The 19,299-nt window shown below is 37.5% G+C and overlaps 1 protein-coding gene across 7 annotated transcripts in view; it reads right to left on the bottom strand.

Moving 5' to 3' along the window:
• Positions 1 to 19,299, bottom strand: part of ADD3 (adducin 3) — a 139,039-nt gene that overhangs the window by 8,811 nt on the left and 110,929 nt on the right. For all 7 annotated transcript variants that reach the window (XM_046653688.1, XM_046653689.1, XM_046653687.1 and 4 more), the window contains 8 exons: positions 9,618 to 9,756; positions 5,746 to 5,897; positions 4,699 to 4,779; positions 3,704 to 3,853; positions 3,078 to 3,221; positions 2,867 to 2,965; positions 1,555 to 1,737; positions 719 to 976 (listed from right to left, as the gene is read on the bottom strand). In XM_046653688.1, coding sequence (XP_046509644.1) covers positions 719 to 976; positions 1,555 to 1,737; positions 2,867 to 2,965; positions 3,078 to 3,221; positions 3,704 to 3,853; positions 4,699 to 4,779; positions 5,746 to 5,897; positions 9,618 to 9,756 — 1,206 coding nt within the window. The remainder of the gene's footprint in view (positions 1 to 718; positions 977 to 1,554; positions 1,738 to 2,866; positions 2,966 to 3,077; positions 3,222 to 3,703; positions 3,854 to 4,698; positions 4,780 to 5,745; positions 5,898 to 9,617; positions 9,757 to 19,299) is intronic.

Below are 19,299 nucleotides of genomic sequence, written 5' to 3'. Positions count from 1 at the left end.
AAGATTAATGATAGCTGGCCATCAGTCTCTGTCAGTAAAATTAATTCTGGAAAACTTATGAATTTAATGTTCTTTCACTAGAAGTTGAGAAATCTTATAGACTAGGAAAAAATCACTTTGATGCCTAGGCATTTCCATATTGAATGTTTCTGATTTATATGATAGGATGAACTAATTTTGAGTATCCAGAGAATACTTGGGGATAAGAACTCCAAAATTACACCAAATCCGAAGCAAAATGCTGAAAAAGATAACCTATTTCTATCTACAAGATCTTTGCGTAGCCATGTGCAGTAGAAACTTTGGCACCATTAGGTGTTGACAACTTTTATAGTTCTGATTCACTGGTACAATATAAACTACAAAGCAGTATCATGTAGAAGGTAAAAACTGGGTTCCAGAGTCAGATTGTTTGCATTCAAATCCTAACTTCATCATTCACAGATGATTAGTTAACCCCTCTGCCTGTTTTCTCAGCTACAAAATGGGGGAGAAAAATAGCATCCTCTCCATATTAAGAGAATTGAATGAGGTAATTCATGGACGGCACTTAGAACAAAGTGTCTTGCAGAAAGTTAATACCGGATAAAATGACAGTGATATTATTACTGTTAACGTTATATTTTACTTTCCCAATATTTTCAACATAGAACATTCAATTCATGAGTAACTAGGCAAAATATTTGGTAAAGGCAAACCATGTAAAATAGTGGCATACTGTGATTTTGGTCCTGGGACTGGTTTCCCCATTCCGAGACTCCTCAGGCACATTGACTTTCATGTAAGTATTTGGTGAGTTCAGCCATCTTGTTTTTTCACGCTGCTGTCTCTGAGCCATGTATTTGAGAGGAGAGAGTGGCACTGTATCGTCTTCAAAGGAAAATGCAGTCACAGTCGCTGGGATTTCCACGTCACTCTTGTGCCTAGGCTTCTCTCGAATGAGAGGATGCCGGTAAGCATAGCCTGTTCTATACCCCTAAGGGAGGGAAAAGCCACACTTGAAGCAATCAGACCTGTACCAAACACAGCATTTGGATTCTAATTCTTTAAACAAATGATTCAAAAAGACTCCTTTGTTGAAAAACAAAAGGGAAAACATCCATCCAAATCTCACATAACCTCCACATAACACTAGACTTGAAATTAAGCAAATTTCAAGATCTGGTTAAAACTGATTCCAGCTGACAGTGCAATTTCCACTCACACAACTGTTCCTGACAAAGGTAATTCAAAACTGCTGACCAGAAACATTTTCCTAGCTATAAACCGGCTTTCTGGAGGCCAAATTTCAGTGCTCAGTTAAGTCTTTGCTCTGGGGTCTAAAGGCAATCTACCTTTTGACCCTTAGTGGAAGAGGGTAAATTCTAAGATGACATTTGCATGCTTCACTGTTTAATTCTTTAAAATGGTAAAATTAGAGTGGAATGCCTTTCTAAGGTCAAACTCTGCTCCTGGAGGAGTCGGGAGCATGTTCCAAAACCAAAGGGAGATAAAAGCATCTGCTCTTGAATCCAAAGACATGAAATCCAAGTTTATGTTCAATTTTTTACCTACCAAATTGTCCAGAGTCCTCATCAGCCCTTCAAACTCAATCTCGCCAACTTTCCATTTTTGGTGGGAACCCATATTCACTCCTCCTCCTCCAGATGCTGCTATAGTGCAAGTGAAAGCTTTATACTTCTGAAGATCCAGTACAAGCAGATTGTCCACTCCACCTGCCCCTGCTAATGCCCGCACCTGTGATCAATGGCGATATATACAAAGGCACAAGACTGTAAGGACAATTACGAGTATATCTTTTAAAATGGCACAATTTTGATTCAGCAAATATCCATAATACTTGTTCAGGCTACTAACAACAAAAAAAAGCAAGACACTTGTGAAAGTAGGAAGCTTAAGTATCTTTTCCATCTATCTGAAAAAGATACCTTCTAGGACTCTGATCCTGCCTGATGGAAAACACATTTAGAGCCATACCTTTTAACATATTTCAAGAAACTGAATGCTCTTGCCAAATTTTAAAGTTCTTTTCTTGCAGTTTTCCCATGGCTATCCAGTTAATACTTTTGCTGAAAGTTATAATTTTAAAGGAATACAGACACTAGATTGTGAATTCAAGGATATGTAGGCAGAAGACATCTCGTTATCTTAATTTAATTAAGCCTTTCATAGCCTCATTTGAGATGTTCAAGAAAAAAAAAATGGTGGTGGTTAAAACAAGTTAAAGTTGGCAGAAAAAGTTTTTTCCCCCTTTTTTGTGGCCCTTCCAATAAATTAAGATTATTACCATTTGCTTCAACAGAATCTGCTTGATTTTCCTGAAGAGGGAAATCAGGGCCGTTAAATACATTCAGCTTCTCTGAGGAAAAAAGTGGTTAATAAATATCCAACCTATTATAATAATGAGGCTGAGGCTGTGGAATTGTTGGAAACTACATAAGTTCATAAAACTTCTGGCCCTGCTCTTACACTTTATCATGAAAGTGGCCACAACACATCTGATCTTTGATGACTGGAGGTTGCCTCTGTTTCTCAATTAGCACCACCATCACTAGAGGCCGAAAACGGAGAAACGTGTGATTATACTATCTTAAAAAGCAGGATTATAGGGAAAATGATGTTTATGAGGCACTTAGACTTGTGCGTGTGTCCCCACATGTAAATTTTAGTTCTCCTTCCTCCTACTTTCAAGCCAAGAGATAACCGAGTTGACCCTTTTTACTCAAGTAAAGCAGAAGTTCTCTTAAAAGACAAAACAAAAAGCCACTAACCAACAGGACTTTGTAAATAAGTAAACACAAAATCCAACTCAACAAGCAAAAAGCAAAGCCAAAAAAAGTGGGAGAGGAGCGATAATTTTTCCTACCTGAATCTCACAGGCTATCTGCACATTAAAAATATAATGAAACGCCTCCTCAACTGTTTCTCCAAGTGCCACCACACCATGATTTCTGAGTACCAGCACCTAAAATAGAATCCCAAAGCAATCACTTTAAATAACTGGCATAGCTCACACTGTTTTCATCAACAGCAACAGCAATAAAAATAGCTCCTTAGATAGAAACTCTACTACGTACCTTGCAACTTGGCCCCAGAACTTTCTGCAGTTGAATTCTCTCCTCCTGTTCATCAAGTGACCCTTGGTAGTCGTAATAGGCAACATCTCCCAGGATCAGGGACTCTTGAGAAATTGGAAGGATGCCGCACTTCATGGAGGATACCTATTTGATTTGGTCCATGCCAAGATAACACACTTAGTTACTAATTACTCTTTTATAGGAACCTGATGCTTCAGCCAGCTCAGGAAGCACTGGCCTATTCACTGTGCTCACCATTCTAAGCCCACCTCCCAATTAGCTCTTTACTTCTTCCAGGAAAAAAAAAAAAAGGGACTTAGAGGACATAACTCAATTTAAATGCTGTGCCAAATATTATGAAAGAAGCTTTGCTCCAAAGAACTCAGTGACCCAATTATTAAACTGATTAGTTCAAAAATGCAAAATGCTATCTCTCCAGTTGTTTCCTAGAATGGTAGCATTTGATTCAAAGAGCCTTTTGCTTTCTGGGTATGGAGAAGATAATACTTCAAACATGATTTTGAATGGTGGGGCCTGAAAGAATGCAGATAGTATCATGTAAAGAAAGCCATGAAAATAATACACAGCCCAGAGTCACTGCTGGTCTTGGCCCTTCAGGGACTTACAGCTGCTGTTGCAATGGTATGGATGTGTATCACACACTTAACATCAGGTCGTGTTGAATAGATTGCAGCATGGGGACTGAATCCTGTATGGTCAATTTTCAAATTAGTACTTCCCTGATCAACCACTTCTCCTATTATGTTGACTTTCACCTGGAAAAAGCAGAAAGACACATTTAATTGGTACATATGTATCAAAGTTCACCTGTGTTCCACAAGCTAAACCAGGAGGTGGCAACCATTGTGTCAAAGGCCAGACAGTAAATATTTTAGACTTTGTGGGCCCCTGTTGCAACTATTCAACTCTGCCACTGTAGTACAAAAGCAGCCATAAACAACTGTAAAAGAACGGTTATTGCAGTATCCCTGCAAAACTTTATTTACAAAAACAGCCAGTCTGCAACAAAACTTGGTATTTAGCAAGAAGCACAGTTTTCAAGAAACTAAATAACTTAAGCTCTTCACCAAGGTCTGGACAAGTCTGGCATTTATGGAACTGGCTGGAAAATTTCCATTTGCTAACATTGTAGTAACTAGAACCAATGTAGCTCCTGCTGTTCTAGAGGCCGATAACAGTGTGTAGGAGTACAATCATGGAAAAAGAAAATGCTAGAAGGTCAGACCCTATACTCACACCAACTGAACTTTGTTTAAATCTGTCTATAAAATACTCAGATTTTGTGTGGGTGTTTTTTCAGTTTGTTTTTTAAACAAATTCCAAATTCCAGAGTGTAAAGGGTGTAAAAAAATTCAAGGTTCCCTTCAAAACAAGGATAGGTTAACTGATAAGACCAACTCATTTATTAGTCTCTTCAACTACCTTGTTTTTCCCTAAAACTTTTTTTAAAAATCACCATAATTTTCTAAACTCTTCCCTGTTGACTAGTAAATGTTTTTCCATCCATACCTTTTCTCGTTCTGTCCCGTCCCAAAAGCTAAAAACTGTCAAAAAAGCACAAGGAAGCACAGAAAAAATAACATAGGAATGAAAATTATACCAAATTGGAGGCTGTGGCTTCAGAAAAAGACAGACCTCTGGGAATTATTATAATGTGGTCTTGCTCCTTACTTATTCTTACCTGAGAAAGAAAAAAAAAAAGCAATAGGAAATTACTATGAGGTATTCATATTTTGCAATGTAAACATGACTAGAAATATATTTACAATGAATAATTGTTAGAGATCTGGGAAAAAAACCACCACCACAACAAAGCAGAAACTAAAGCAATATGAAAGTTTCCTTGAAAGGTTTTCTTCCCTCAACCCTCAAGTACTTGCAAAAAATTCTGACATTAGTTTCTCATTTACTGGACTTACCTCAACTGTTATTATGGGGGTTCTAAGATTGCTTAGGGTCAGCTACATTCATGAGAAACAAAAGCCAATATTATTCAACTGAATGCAGCAACGACTATAATCTTGGTTTACAACATGGAAATTAAGGGAAAATGGGCAAAGGAAAGAGAGTCTCTTTCTAGGAAGGAATTAAGGTTGAGATAGAAAGGGAAATTAAGGAATGGCCAGAAGGAAGAGAAGAAAAGTTGTAGGAAGGCTGCACCTTGCATCCGTGCCATTTCCATATTTTCATACGTTTTTGCTTCCAAATATTATCTTGCTTCCAAGTGTGGCAACATGAGAACAAGATGATGATGAATGGGGAAAAATATATTTAGAAAATAAAGACCAGGGAGGAAACTTCCCTGACCTGCTCTATTTTTCCTGCCCCAAATGCTTTTTAATGTCACTGATGCTCAGATATAATTAACACAGACAGAGAAAATTCTGCCAGAAGGATTTCTTCCTGGATAGGTTCTACAACTGGTCTGAATTAAAGGAATAACACAGATAGCAAATAGACAAGAAAACTGGGGTAAGTGCAGCCTCTCCACTGGAGATAAGGTTTAAATCGGGATTAGGTTGTGATCCAGCATGCTAGTTCAGAGAATAAAGTCTCAAAAACTGGACTTTTGAGGAAAGGTAAGAAGAGTACAGTTGCCATCTAATTGGAATTTTTAAGAAAAGGAATTAAAAGCCAAAGAACTCACTGAGATGTAGGTATTTGCCAGGTGTGCCCATCCAAACAAGTCCGCAAGTCTGTACAGGCTGGCAAGTTTACAGCGAGTAAGTTTTTCTCCCTTCACGTATGAGGATGTATCTGCCCCAGGAAGGTCATTGATAGGTGTGACCATGCCGAGACCTAAAAGAGGGAAAATTGTGGAGAGGGATTGAGGTCAAGTAATCCCTTACCTGGAAATTAGCTGCCAGGAAGCAGCCTGAGTCTGGGAGTGTCCCAGCCTTGTAAATAAGGATCTGAAACCAGCCCACACAATGTTTCACTAGCTTATCTTCCTTTAGAGAAGTACACTGCGAGTAAAAATACGTATCAGCAATCTTCTTTGCAGTTTCATCTAGTACTTATTAGGAAGTTAGGCTCACACCACCGGGAAAAATGATCACATGATCCTTACAGTGAAAGTGTTATCAATACTGAGGTTACTGCTAATTTTATGATGAAAAGATCTCAACAGAAAGCTACTTTTAAAATATCACTTTTGACTTTTACTCAAACAAAACACATTTAAGCTGGAAAAGAATGCATTCAAACAGTAGTCTGGCTTCTGCCCTCACGAAGCAACAAAAACTAGTCTTGGTCTCTAATGACCCAACTGCTAAGTTCAATCTTGGCTCAGTCTTTGTTCCCCTGACACCTTTACCACCTCTTTCCTAGATTCTCCTCCAGACCTCAGGGATACTTTCCTGGATCTTGTTCCCTTTCCACTGCTGCTTCTTTCTCCCTCAACAAGTTCTTTTCTCTTTCTTTTCCCCAACTGTGGCTCCTTCCCAAAGCTCAGGCCTCCACTACATGCTTTTCTCATTTTACTTTTCTCCATGAAAACACCATATACTCTCAGGCCTCCAGCTGTCACTTCTGTGCGATGACACCCTGATCTTCATCTCTGACCAGGCCTTCCTGCCCATTCTTCAGCCTGCTGTTTCTAACTGCCTGTAACACAGCAACATAATATTGTATTGTATTGTATCAATATTCTAATATTGACAGTACTGCAATTCCTGCAGGCTTGAACACTGGGTGACCTTTACCTCTTATCTTTCCTAGGCCCCATATGTAATTTATCACATAGTCCATCACTCTTTTCTTCAGAAGGTCCTGCATTTTTCATATTCGAGTTCAGGCCTTACCTCACATGTAACCCTTGCAATAAGCCTTCTCCTTCTTGTCCTTGCCTGTAGCCCTTCTCTTCATAAATCCATTCTGCATAAACCCACCAGATTGAGTTTCCTTTAACTTCACTATTCCACTGCTCAAAGTTGTGCAGGAGCCCCAAACCTGAAGGCCAAGAGGGGCCAGGAAATTAGTGTAAATGCATAAACTAGGCCTGGTGCAGCCTGCAGGCGATTAGAGAGCACACGCCTGGTTTGAAGAGGCAGCTCAATTCACCAGTCAGCTGTTATCATGTGAGTTTCTGAGTCTAGGGCTACGAGAACGGTTAAAGAGAAGTCCCCAGTCAACACTCTAATGTGAGATCTTCTAATTCTGAAACATTATGAACCAACTCAAAGAAGAAGTTTTAACACGCAAAACAGTATAATTTCTGACAAAATTTCAGAGTCAGCCATTAACCTATCTCCTCCCCTCCCTGCCCTTCCAACTTTGACTTTCTCTTTTCACAACACAACATAAATATTCCAGCCAAACTGGTTGATTTCTATTCCCTGACCTCTGAGCACTGGGACATGGCTTTCCTGCTGCCAGGCCTTTGTCCATTCCACCCAGTAACCCCTGCAGCTCCCCTTTCCTACCATGGTATCTAGGACACTCATAAGACAGCTCCTCTTATTATTTCTGACTTCCGTGACTAGTCTTCCTCTTCCAACTTTTGAAATTTTCTTTTAGACCCTTTTCTCCTCTGCCTATACCCTCGTGCATGATTATTTAATCAACATACACAGCTTTGAGTAATACTTCTCTATGTCCATCTGCCAAGCCATTCTTAAGCTCTAGGACTGCTTTTCCAACTGCTGCAATGTCTTGGTAATTCTCTCTTGGTGGCTTTGGTATGCCTACGGTTTGAACTTCCTCCATTTTCCAACCCAAACTAGATCCCCAACTCTGGACATTCCTATTTTTGTCTAATAATACCATGAAATCTCCCAGTTAATTCTTCACACAGAAACTATAGTGGTCTTTCTACATCATCCTCCTTCTTAAAATGGCTTTCCAAAGTTAGAATAAAATCCAAACTTTCAACTCTGCCTGTGAAGCCCTATATGATTTAGTCTCTGCCTATGTTTCTGATGTCACTTTGTTCTACTTGTCCCCTCAAAAACCATGCTCCAGACCATAATCTTTATTTTTGTCCTCTGAAGAGGCTGTCAAACTCATTCTCACCTTATTCCCTCCTAACACCTGTACCTGTTCCTTCTACCTGGAATGCTTACTCTCAGTCTTGGTATGGTTTGCTCCTTCTTGCAATTAAGATTTCAGTTTAAATGTCACCTCCTCAGAGAGGTTTTCTCTCATCACCCCATCTAAAGTAGTCACCTAGTTACTCCTATCAAATCACCATATATTAATTCTCTGCATAGCACTTCCTATTATCTGACCATTTTCTTTATTACTCTATTTTCTGTCTCCACAAGCACAGGAATCTTGTCTGTATTGTTTATCACTGTATCCCCCATCCCTAACAGGGACTATAACAGCACAATGATAGATACTCAAAATTCTACAAAGAGCGAACCAAACTAGCTTAACCTTTGAGTTTTTCTGTTTCTTCTGATAGAACGTTTCTCCCAAGCTGGAAGAGTGATTTTGGAACTCATTATTCTTCCCACACTCTCCCCTCCACCTGCTCCACATCACCACATCGAACCTGCTGCTATGTCTTCTCTATTCTCCCTTGGTTATGTCTTTCTCATTGATCTCTTCCTTCTTGAATCCACAACCACTACATTAGTTCAAGCACTTATACCTCATGTTGGAACTCTTTGAAAGATTCTTTAGCCGTATGTATGTACACCTTGCATGTTCCCACCATCAAGTCATTTTGTATGCCATCCCTCTATTGGAAAGTACTTGAACTCATTGCACTCTTACTTATAAATCTTTAACCAAAAAGAAAAAAAGGAAGGAAGAAACAAAGGAAGGAAAAGAAGGAAAATAAAAGAGATGAAAACAAAGTCCCTTGACTCTGACATGAAGCCTCATCCCTTGAATCTGATGTGAAGCAGTCCCTGCCAGTCACCTCTGATACTCTGGGTACCTTCCCCGGTATTGCAATGAGCTCTGTACATATCTCACTGAGATGCAAAGTGCTTGAACTCAGTGCCTTATGATTCCTGGTATCCTTTCACTGTTCAGCTCACCAAATTTGTGCTCTCACTAAAGAGCTGTTGAATGAATAAAATGTCCTAACCCCTCTTTTACACCAAGTTCTAATTACTCCATCTCTTAAAGCCTGGTTAGTTCAGGCTTCACTTCTTCCATAAAGTTTTCTCAGTCCACTTCAGCCAAAATCAATTCCAATTCTGAGTTCGTGGAATGATGACATATACAAGGTCATTAGACAATTTCTTATGGACTGCTTTGCAATTTGTTTCCTCTATAGTTATCTTGCAGTTTTAATCTTTTGTGCATTCATGGTATGTCTTCTCAACTAAAACATATATTTACCTAGGGCAGGGACCAAATCTTATAACTTTTTTGTAATCCGCATAAAGTCTAGTAAATGCCTGGTTGATATGAAAAAGTAAGAGATTCCAACACTATGCTACTCTAAGTATTAGATGTTATGAATTTAAGGACTGAACCAGAACAGAGTATGCTGCTAGAGATGTAAAGTGTTCAAAGTAAAGATAAAATTATAATTTTTTAAACTTTCCAAAACTGACGTACTGAGGGGAGGTGAAGTAAAGCCCGAAAAAGAATTGGTCATGATGTAATCTGCAATCTGTTGTAATGCTAGTAATCCAGTTGGGTTGTGGCCTTTCTTCATCTGTTCTTGAATAAGACATTCCAAGTCTTCCCGAAAGGCCTGTAATACACAAGAACAACCATTGAGCACATACACCTCACTTGGAGCAGAACGACCCAAACATAACTTGCTCTGATATAATCAATCTTTCCCCCATCCCTCTTTTGAATAGCTTTCATCTATACTACTTTAAAACAAATATAAAACAAAAAACAATAAAATTAAAACACTGGAAGAAGAAGCAAGAAGCTTACTTTCAGGAGAGGAAAAAATCATTAGACACTCTTAATCTCAAAGAAAATGAGCTATTATAACATTTACAACAGACAAATATAGATAAAACAATTCTATTAATAATATGCAACTAGGGCACCAAGTATAGACCGATACAAAAAGAGACTCATTCCTTGCCTAGCACCCTCATTATCTGGGTTAGGAAAGACTCCCTATTTGAATGCAGCACAACTCCAACTACAGAGTGACTTAGAGCAAAAGTGTTTACTACGACATGCTAAATCATGGCTTCCATTTTATTGATTTCCACGGCAATTCCTTAGCTCCATAAACTTTGAAGGCAGACTGATAAGAAGAGTTGAGAACTGACTACTCCCCTACTGTAACACTGTGCTAAAGAAAGAACATTTTTTTTCCAACTTTGAGTACTATATGTTCCTGGAGTTCTGCTGTATCTTTTTTTGGGAGGGAGGGTGTGTATGTGGTAGAAACAGTGTTTATATATAAATAAAAATCCTGACTATTAAGAGAAAAATCTCTCTCCCAGTAACCCTTGAGTTGCTAATATGATTCATCATTTGAAATCTCTTCTAACTCTTCATATTAGTTGAAATGGCTGGTTTTCTAGCTCCATCACATCAAACCAACACTTATTTTACTACATTCCTCATTTGTTCTCTTGCTCACGTCTGTTTTCAATCATTTTAAACATGAAGGCTCTTGCTATATAAATCACCTAAACCTTCCTCTTCCATTTGAGACTGGTTACATGTGCAGAAAAATGCCCAGCAAGAAATTTTTTCCCACTTCACCTAAGAGGGAGAAGGCAGAAAACTGCTTTGGAATCACTACCTCCAAGAGAGGCAGGTATGAAAACCTTGGAGATGACTGGGGAAAGCTTCCTTAGAAGGGTGAATCTCCTTTGAGTCACTGACAGTAGCCTTCCTCAGAAGGCTGCAAATAAGATCTCCTGGAGTTCCTGCTTAGATGTAGCCTTGCTTAGAGGATGGCTGAAGAACTCAGAGGTTTTCAGAAAGAAGGACTTTCTTTTTTTTTTTAAATAATGGCATAGGAGCCCATGGCTGGAAGGGGAAATGCGGTTCTGAGCTATGAGGTGGTAGATATTAGGACCAGTCCCGACTCAATGGTTGTGCTGCTTTTAGAACAACAGTTGAGAGGCATCTGTGATATGAACTGAAAAAGGTGAGTGCTAATAGCTGTAATCTTGGGAGGTCAACCATGGGGCATCATGGAACACCCTGAGTTTAGCACAGGAAGAGGGAGAGGGAGAAGGAGGTCATCCTTCCCTGATGCACCACGGTGGCCTGCACAGGAATCTGGGTCAACAGTGAACCTGAATCTTCTGCTGGGCAGGGTAAGACTAGTTTTCAACAGCACCACCATGCGGCAGGGAGGTACAGTGGCAGTGGTGGACTGAACAGACTCTAGTGTGATTCTTTCACATACACAGATGCAGACACATGTGCACACCATACACCACATCTTGGATATGGAAGCCACTGCTGAACTCTTTTGGACTATGTAAGGCACTGAAGTTCTTGGGACAAGTTAGGGGAAAGTAGAAATTCCAAGAGAAAGATGCTGTACTTTCTGCTGATGCAGCAGGTGGATGTTTTAGTGATTAATTTAAAAAATACTAGTGACCATATTGGAATTCTGAGTTCATGGAGCAGTTTATACCAGTTAAACATGGTTTCTGTTTTACAAATTCAAGGTTTGTTAAATGTAAATCATTATAATGTAAATTACAAAAATTCTAAAACCTAATTCTATTGACTGTATCTAGTTCATTTAAATACATGATTTAAACCAGAGAAACTATCCTATAAAATATCCTCTACAAAGACATATTACATTTGTCAGAAAACTCCATTAATACATTTCTAAGACCTTATGAACACAAAATGGTTGTGAGTTGTATATAAGATGGATGGATGTCTCCACACAGATGACTAACATGAGTATTTTACCATGTTTAAGGCTGAAAAGAATCTTCCAGATACACTCATTTATCTTACATAAACTACAGAAAAACTTCTGGATACCTGGCAACGGTCCAATCTGCTATTCTGAAACTTTATCTTCCCTTCAAAACCAAATTCTATTTAAACTTTCCTCAGTTCAAAGCAGCTATAACCAATATCCTCTAATTAAGCAAAAAAAATATTAATGACACCTACTATGTGTATCACTCATTATTTACTTTACGAAACTCTGAGAAGTAGGCATTATTTATTTTATTGAATGTCCTGCCTCATATTGTTCCAGGAAGTATTTAAGGTGGATTCTATTGTTTGAAATGATATAAAAATAAATTAAATATAGGTAAGAAAAGTCAAGCTTAAGAGAAAATAAGCATAAGGAGATTAGACAGAGCCAGGAATGAGGTTAACATACAAAGTACATGCTATAAAATTGTAAGCATTTGCCAGAGATGGGCCAAACTTTATCTAAACTCTCTAGCACTCAACACAAATCAAGACGATCTGCTCAGTATGCTGATTTACAATGGTGTTAAGATTAAAAACCAATCAGTTGGTCAAGAGAATCACAATTTATGAAACTGATGAGAAACTTCTGCTGAGTGAGATGAGAAAGCTAAATAAGAAAGGTTGAAAACTTTGTACAAGGTCACACAGCTAGTAAATGTCAGAGGCAAGGACTCAAGTTAAATGCTTTTTTTCATTAGGGAAAACGCTTTTTTCACTTCCATATATCCCCCAATATGGTGAGTACCATCCTAAAGCTTTGGGATGATCCATGGTGTCATAGAGGGATGAATAAGCCCTTCTGAAATCAAGAGAAAAAAAATACGTGAAAAATATTTCCCCTTTAAGGCTAGTGAATAGTTTCTTTGCAGTATAAGAAAAGAAAATTTTCACAGTAAATGAAATTTCCTCAGCCTTTTTATATAGTTGACAGTGCTTCAACAGATAAGAATTCTTCTATTCCAAAAGATTTAATATTTTTTGTCATGAACATTTATTTATAACTCATTTTTAAATGTTTCCAATATTTTTGAAATGTTGTTCAGATAATTACCTAAGTCATAAAACAGTTAGTATAAAAATTACTAATGATATGAAACGGTTTCACCTGGTTTTTAAAATCTATCAATAAACTTATTAAGATTTCATTAAAATATATTAAAGAACAAAAATTTTTACTTATCTTTATGATGGATAGTTAATCATATTCCTATTAAAATCCAATGTTAATAAAACAGTCATTTATAGTTGATTCATTTGAATCTCACAACAAAAGTCCTAAGATAGGCAATGATTTGCTCAAGGCTGCATAGCTAGTAAGTAAGTGGAATAAAGATTCAAATCTGGAACTCTCAGTTGGGCACAGGATCTTTTCCCAATTTTATCAGGGATATGTTGTATCCCTCAAACTAAATACAATTAATAAGGCAGCAGGCATGTTGTGATCAGAAATACAGAGAAAACCTCTTAGGCTAGATTAGAGCGTTAAGTTGTAATGATAGATAAAGGGGAAAAAATTATATATCAGCAGATTATGATGATCCTGGAGTACCAAAGTACTTGTCCTCTTACAGCTAGGAATTCTCCCATCAAAGCAGAATGAGAAACTAACTTACAAGGAGGGCAGCAAGGTCATATGCTGGGCTTCTGAAGTCAGATTAAGCCAACAATTCCCTAGGGTCTCCAAGAGAGAAGAGTCAGGTTAAAAGATCAAACAACTCACACACAAAACCACAGCATAAACCATGTCTTTCATTCCAGATACAAATGAGCAGAGAAGAGGAGGTGGTGGGGGTTGTTACTCCTTGAATACATGAATACAGGAACATGAATAAGCCAGAGTCCTATCAGGGTGATAGATTCTTTGACACTTTCAAAAACCCAAAATACAGTCTAAGGAATTATGCTTATAATCTTCAAAGTGTTGCCACAAAGGCATAAAATGCTTTAAATTAGCAATATTGTATATAACTTTATGTATACAATTTCCACAAATACTTGCCTACTACATGCTAGGCACTGCGCTATATGCTTTTATGTTATTTCATTTAATTGGCACAACTGCATAAGGTCTATTTTACCAACAAAGAAACTGAAGCTCAAGTTAAGTGAGTTTCCTAATGCCACATAGCTAATAAGTGGTGATGAAGCCAGATCCAAAACAAGCACTATATGCATATATGTATGTATAAAAATTTTTGTATAAACAGATTAAGACTGCAAACAATGAGAAAATGGGCTGACCCCTAACTTAGGTCAAAACAGTCTGGTACTCCAGGATCTCTATAATCTGTTATACAATTTTTTGGCCATATCTACCATTACTAGCTCATGCTCTGGTCTAGCCTATGAGGTTCGCTCAGCATTCTCTGATCACAACTTGTACTTTTCTATTGTTGCTCACTATATTTCATCAAATGCAAATGGTAGCTTCCACTGTTCCTCCACCTAATGAATTCTTATACTTTATTCAAAATACTTGTCTTAAATGCCACCTTTTCCTTAAAGCTTCTCCTTTAATCACTCGTTAGGAGGGATCTCTATGTTTTTTCTCTTCCCATCCCACTCTGAATTCTTTTAACACTTGCCTATACTACACTTAGGGTACCATCATATGATTGCGATTTATCTTCCTACTCTACTATATTATATATATATATATATATTATATCTGATGGCTGGAGCTGTGTCTTTCACATTTCTAGAGTCTCCCTGAGTGTCTAGTTCCACGCTCAATTAATTAAATAGTAAGTTAGAGTTTCTTGCCTTTTATTTTCCTAGATATAAGGAAAGAAAGTAAAGAATCTGATTGCAAGTTTGATTGAGTTAATATAGCAAATATCCATTTCATAGGTTATTAGCACTGGAATCTGAGGCCCTAGAAAACAGTTTTATCAATCCACTACTTGAATGAGAAATTCTTCCTGTGTAATTAGGCTTGTCCATCATCTAAAAGAAGAAATACATCTGTTTCTTTTTTATATAAGAAATGAATCTTCACTGAATGTTATAAATTTTTAAAAGTCATTTAATTCTTCAACTCAAACAAAATCCTACTTGGAAACTTGGTTTTATCCCCACAGTGTTATGGTTTGGTCAGTTCTCTCATCAAACATGTCCAAAAAAGTATGGTAAAAAAACATCACTAGGTGAAAAACAAAATGTTTAAGTTAGAGAGAGGGTGCCTTAAAAGCCTTATCTGCATCTCATACCCTTTTTATTTTATACATCATCTGTCAATGCTGAGGGAGTGATCCTGTAAACTCTGAATTCATAAGGTATGGATAAAAATAAACTTGTAAAAACATGACAGATCCAGAGATTTAAGATTCATATAGGGCAACAGTATACTTTAAGTACAGATATGTTCATGTATACTATAAACCAAAAGTAGAATTAACTTGAAATATCAGATCTTAAGGCTTCTGTATCTAAGGTCAGAACTTTCAGGAGAAAGTGGCAATAGACGAAGGATCTTTTAAATCAAAGAAAAGAGGACCAATTTGATAAAAGAAATTGACCTGATGAAATTATTTCATTTAAGGCTAAAAAAAATAATCTTATCAGGTGATTTATAAGTAATGTCTAACTTATGGAAATCAGGTAACAGAATACTGATAAATATCAGAGATGGATTTGAAATATCCACATCTGGATATTCTACCTCATAATAATTACTAGAGAGAAAAACTGGAGCAAAAAGAAAAAAAGATTACAGACTTGCTGCTCCCAAGGCACCTTGCAATTATATTATTAGATCTCTCCTAAAGTGGGATTAGGAGCATAACAAACTTACTTAGAATTTCTCCATTAAGAAATGTATTTATTTGGAACTAGATTATCACTCGTCCTGTTGAAAGGAGAAAAAACAAATAAACCAAATTTTCTTCTGGATGATCTTTCTCCTGTGTCTCAGTCTTAGTTAATATGAAGCTAAAGGTTAGAATAATATCTTTGCTTGAAGCTTATATATAATAAGAATGCAAACAAAATTAAGAAAGAGTACTTGCATCTTAAACTTCCAAAGTGACTAGATAAATCAGGGTGATTTTTTTTTTTAAGATTTCATTTTTTCCTTTTTCTCCCCAAAGCCCCCCGGTACATAGTTGTATACTCTTCATTGTGGGTCCTTCTAGTTGTGGCATGTGGGACGCCGCCTCAGCGTGGTTTGACGAGCAGTGCCACGTCCGCACCCAGGATTGGAACCAACGAAACACTGGGCCACCTGCAGCGGAGCGCGCGAACTTAACCACTCGGCCACGGGGCCAGTCCCCAATCAGGGTGATTTTGACCAACGCTTCTAATTAAGGCAACCTGTTAATAATTTAGGCCTTAATTACAAAGATATTCTAAACTGTATACAGCTTTGAAGTTTCTCCTCTTCAAAATAAGCTTGGAGCATTACACACTGCCTTGCTATTAAGAAATGTTAGTATGTCATGTGCCTGAGCTATCACCACCTACATGCCTGTTGTCCTATTTTTTGGAGTAATGTTGCACACTTCTGTCAACCAGTCTAAATTGCTTCCTATAGTGGTAAAGTTTAAGAACTTTCTTTTTTTTTTGAAACCCACCAACTGTTTTCCATATTGAGCTGTCAAGTTTGGTACGAGCTTGCTGGGCAACATTCAAGTGTTGAATGACTCAAAGCCCATCCAGCTATTCATCCATCCATCCATCCATGTATTTGGAATTTATTGAATATCTACTACACAGAAAGTGCTGTTAGTTTTTCAACTTTCATGTTTAACTTTGATGAGGTATTATTTAATTCCAACAGTTTGTCATGGACACTTCCTTCTGAGAGAAGGGGGTAAGTGACAATCTAGGGTCTCCATAGACATATAAAGGAGGAGTATATTGGCCAAAGAAAACTTGTGGATTCCCTCTACTGCATTAACAAAATCTCTAGCTAAACCAATTTACTCACCAGTGCTTGATTTCTAAGACAAATACTTTCTTAAATTAAAAAATATATATATGACAAAAGATCATGAAATTGTGAGAAAGAAGTAATACCCAGAGTCAGAGTGAGACAAATTCTTTGCTCCTCTCTTATTTTCTCAGCTCAAGGCAGTAAGGTGCTAAGTTTTTTATCCAAATTTACAGACACCAAAATGTCTTGTGATTGGAAACTCTTTTTGAGTTGGGTTGAACTAACTTGAGCAACAGAATTTGAAGATAAATAAAACAATAATATATGGGTGGAATTTTTTCATTGTTATTGAATGCTTTAAGATACACAGCCTAGTGGTTAAGGGTATAAGCTTTGAAGTTTAAATTCAGATCACATCATTTATTTAACTAAGCTCATATAAACTTCAGCAAGTTATTTAATGTGTCTAAGTTTCAGTTTATTCATCTGTAAACTATGGATATTAATACTTCTTTGAATTGTTTTGAGGATTAAATAGGATTTGATACATAATAAGTGCCCGGCACATAGCAAATGCTCAATTAAAAAAGTATTATACTTTGCTTTTATTAGTTTCTCTCCCAATTTCCTTTCTTCCCAAATGAACCCAGTATTTTAAATAGAAGGCTTACAAATTTGTTTCTTACAAACACGAATTAGTAATGTGTTTGATTTTGATCTTTATTGGTTATAGGTTTGTCTAACAAGGTGAACCCCAATATTCATAGAGACCCACAAAGGTTTTAAGAGAATTATATTGGCAGAAGCACTGCAAGACTAGACTTAATGGAACAAAGACAGTACAAAAAGAAAAGAGGTCTTTGAAACCAAAAACTTATACAAGAAGGAATCTGGCTGAGAAAAACACATAGTTGCAAACACAGTCTATCTTTCAAGGAAAACAAAGGATGATTCAGAGGGTGGAACTAAAAGCCCAGAGGGCGGAGCCAAGAGCTAGGGAGACGAATCCCTAGTAAGTAGAAGGACTGAGTCCTCATCAAGGGAACTTCTGAACATTTGCCTAGATGGATTTCAAAATTGCTATGGACCAGTTACTCCTATGTACCCTCAATTTTTCCCCTTTTTGAGCAGGAATACCTATAGCAATTATCTTTGTCTGCCCCACCACTGGATGTTGGGGGGGGGAGGGTCACCTCAGCAGATAACTTATTTCATCAGTTCTTAGGTCTATAGACTGAGAGGAACTGTACTTGAGGAGCATACTTAAGGAATTACACCTGAGGAGCATTATCTGCACCTGGCCCAGATTTAGATGATGAAATTCTGGTTAAGGCTAATGTTGTAATGGAATAAGACTTTTGCAGGGGTGTTAGGAGAGGCTGAGTGTATTTTGCATGTGGGAGGAAGGTAAGGAAATTGTGGAAGACTGTGGTACTTTTAAAATAAACTGTGATCAGAGTGAACAATCCTCCTCTCAAAAGATGGAGCTTAATTCCTCTCTCCTTGAGTATAGGCTGAACTTAGTGACTCACTTCTAACTAACAAATATGGTGGAAGTGGTGGTGTTTAATGTCTGAGATTAGGTCATAAAAGGCACTGCAGGCTCCTCTGTGCTCTTTCTCAGGTACTTGCTCTGGGGGAGAACACTCAAACAGCCTCAGGTAAAGGTCCATGTGGCAAGGAACTGTGGCCTTTTGCCAACAGCCATGTGAGTGACCCACTTTAAGAGCAGAAACCTCCAGCCCAGTCAAGCTTTCAGATGACAGCAGTCCTGGCTGATGTCTTGACTGCAACTTCATGAGAGACCTTGAGCTAGAATCATTAGCTAAACTGCTCCTGAATTCCTGACCCACAGAAACAATGAGATAATAAAACCTTGTTGTTTTAAGCTAAGTCTTGGGATAATTTGTTATATAGCAATAGATAACTAATACAGGGCACCAAGTATCATTTCCTTTGGTGAAAAGTTTGTTGTATTGAAAACAGCTGTCCTAAAACTTGTCAGGAAGACAAAATTTATGATTTTCTGAGTCTTTCACAAATAAGATTTAAAATTCACTAGGAAAGATCTAGGAAAAAACATGATCAATCCACAATTTTTTTAAACCTTTTTTGTTCCTCTCTGGGCTGAAAATTACCTTTGCTACATGAATATAGAAATGACAATCTACATGTCTGCCCTTTCCCATGAGTTCATTAAGTTCCCCAGGGCATGAGTAAAAAAAAAGTGACACTTTTAAGCCAATTTACAAATGGAAATACATAAGCACAGGTATAACTCATTCTATTGTGCTTTGCTTTATTGCCCTTCACAGATACTGCATTTTTTACAAATTGAAGGCAAGACCTTCCACCAGCAAAAAGATTACAACTCCCTGAAGGCTCAGATGATGGTCAGCACTTTTCAGCAATAAAGTATTTTTTAATTAAAGTATGTACATTACTTTTTTAGACATAATGTTATTGTACACTTAATGAACTACA

Source organism: Equus quagga, chromosome 2 (genome assembly GCF_021613505.1).
Source record: "Equus quagga isolate Etosha38 chromosome 2, UCLA_HA_Equagga_1.0, whole genome shotgun sequence".
Taxonomy (NCBI): Eukaryota; Metazoa; Chordata; class Mammalia; order Perissodactyla; family Equidae; genus Equus; species Equus quagga.
This window is presented reverse-complemented; position numbering and strand designations above follow the sequence as displayed.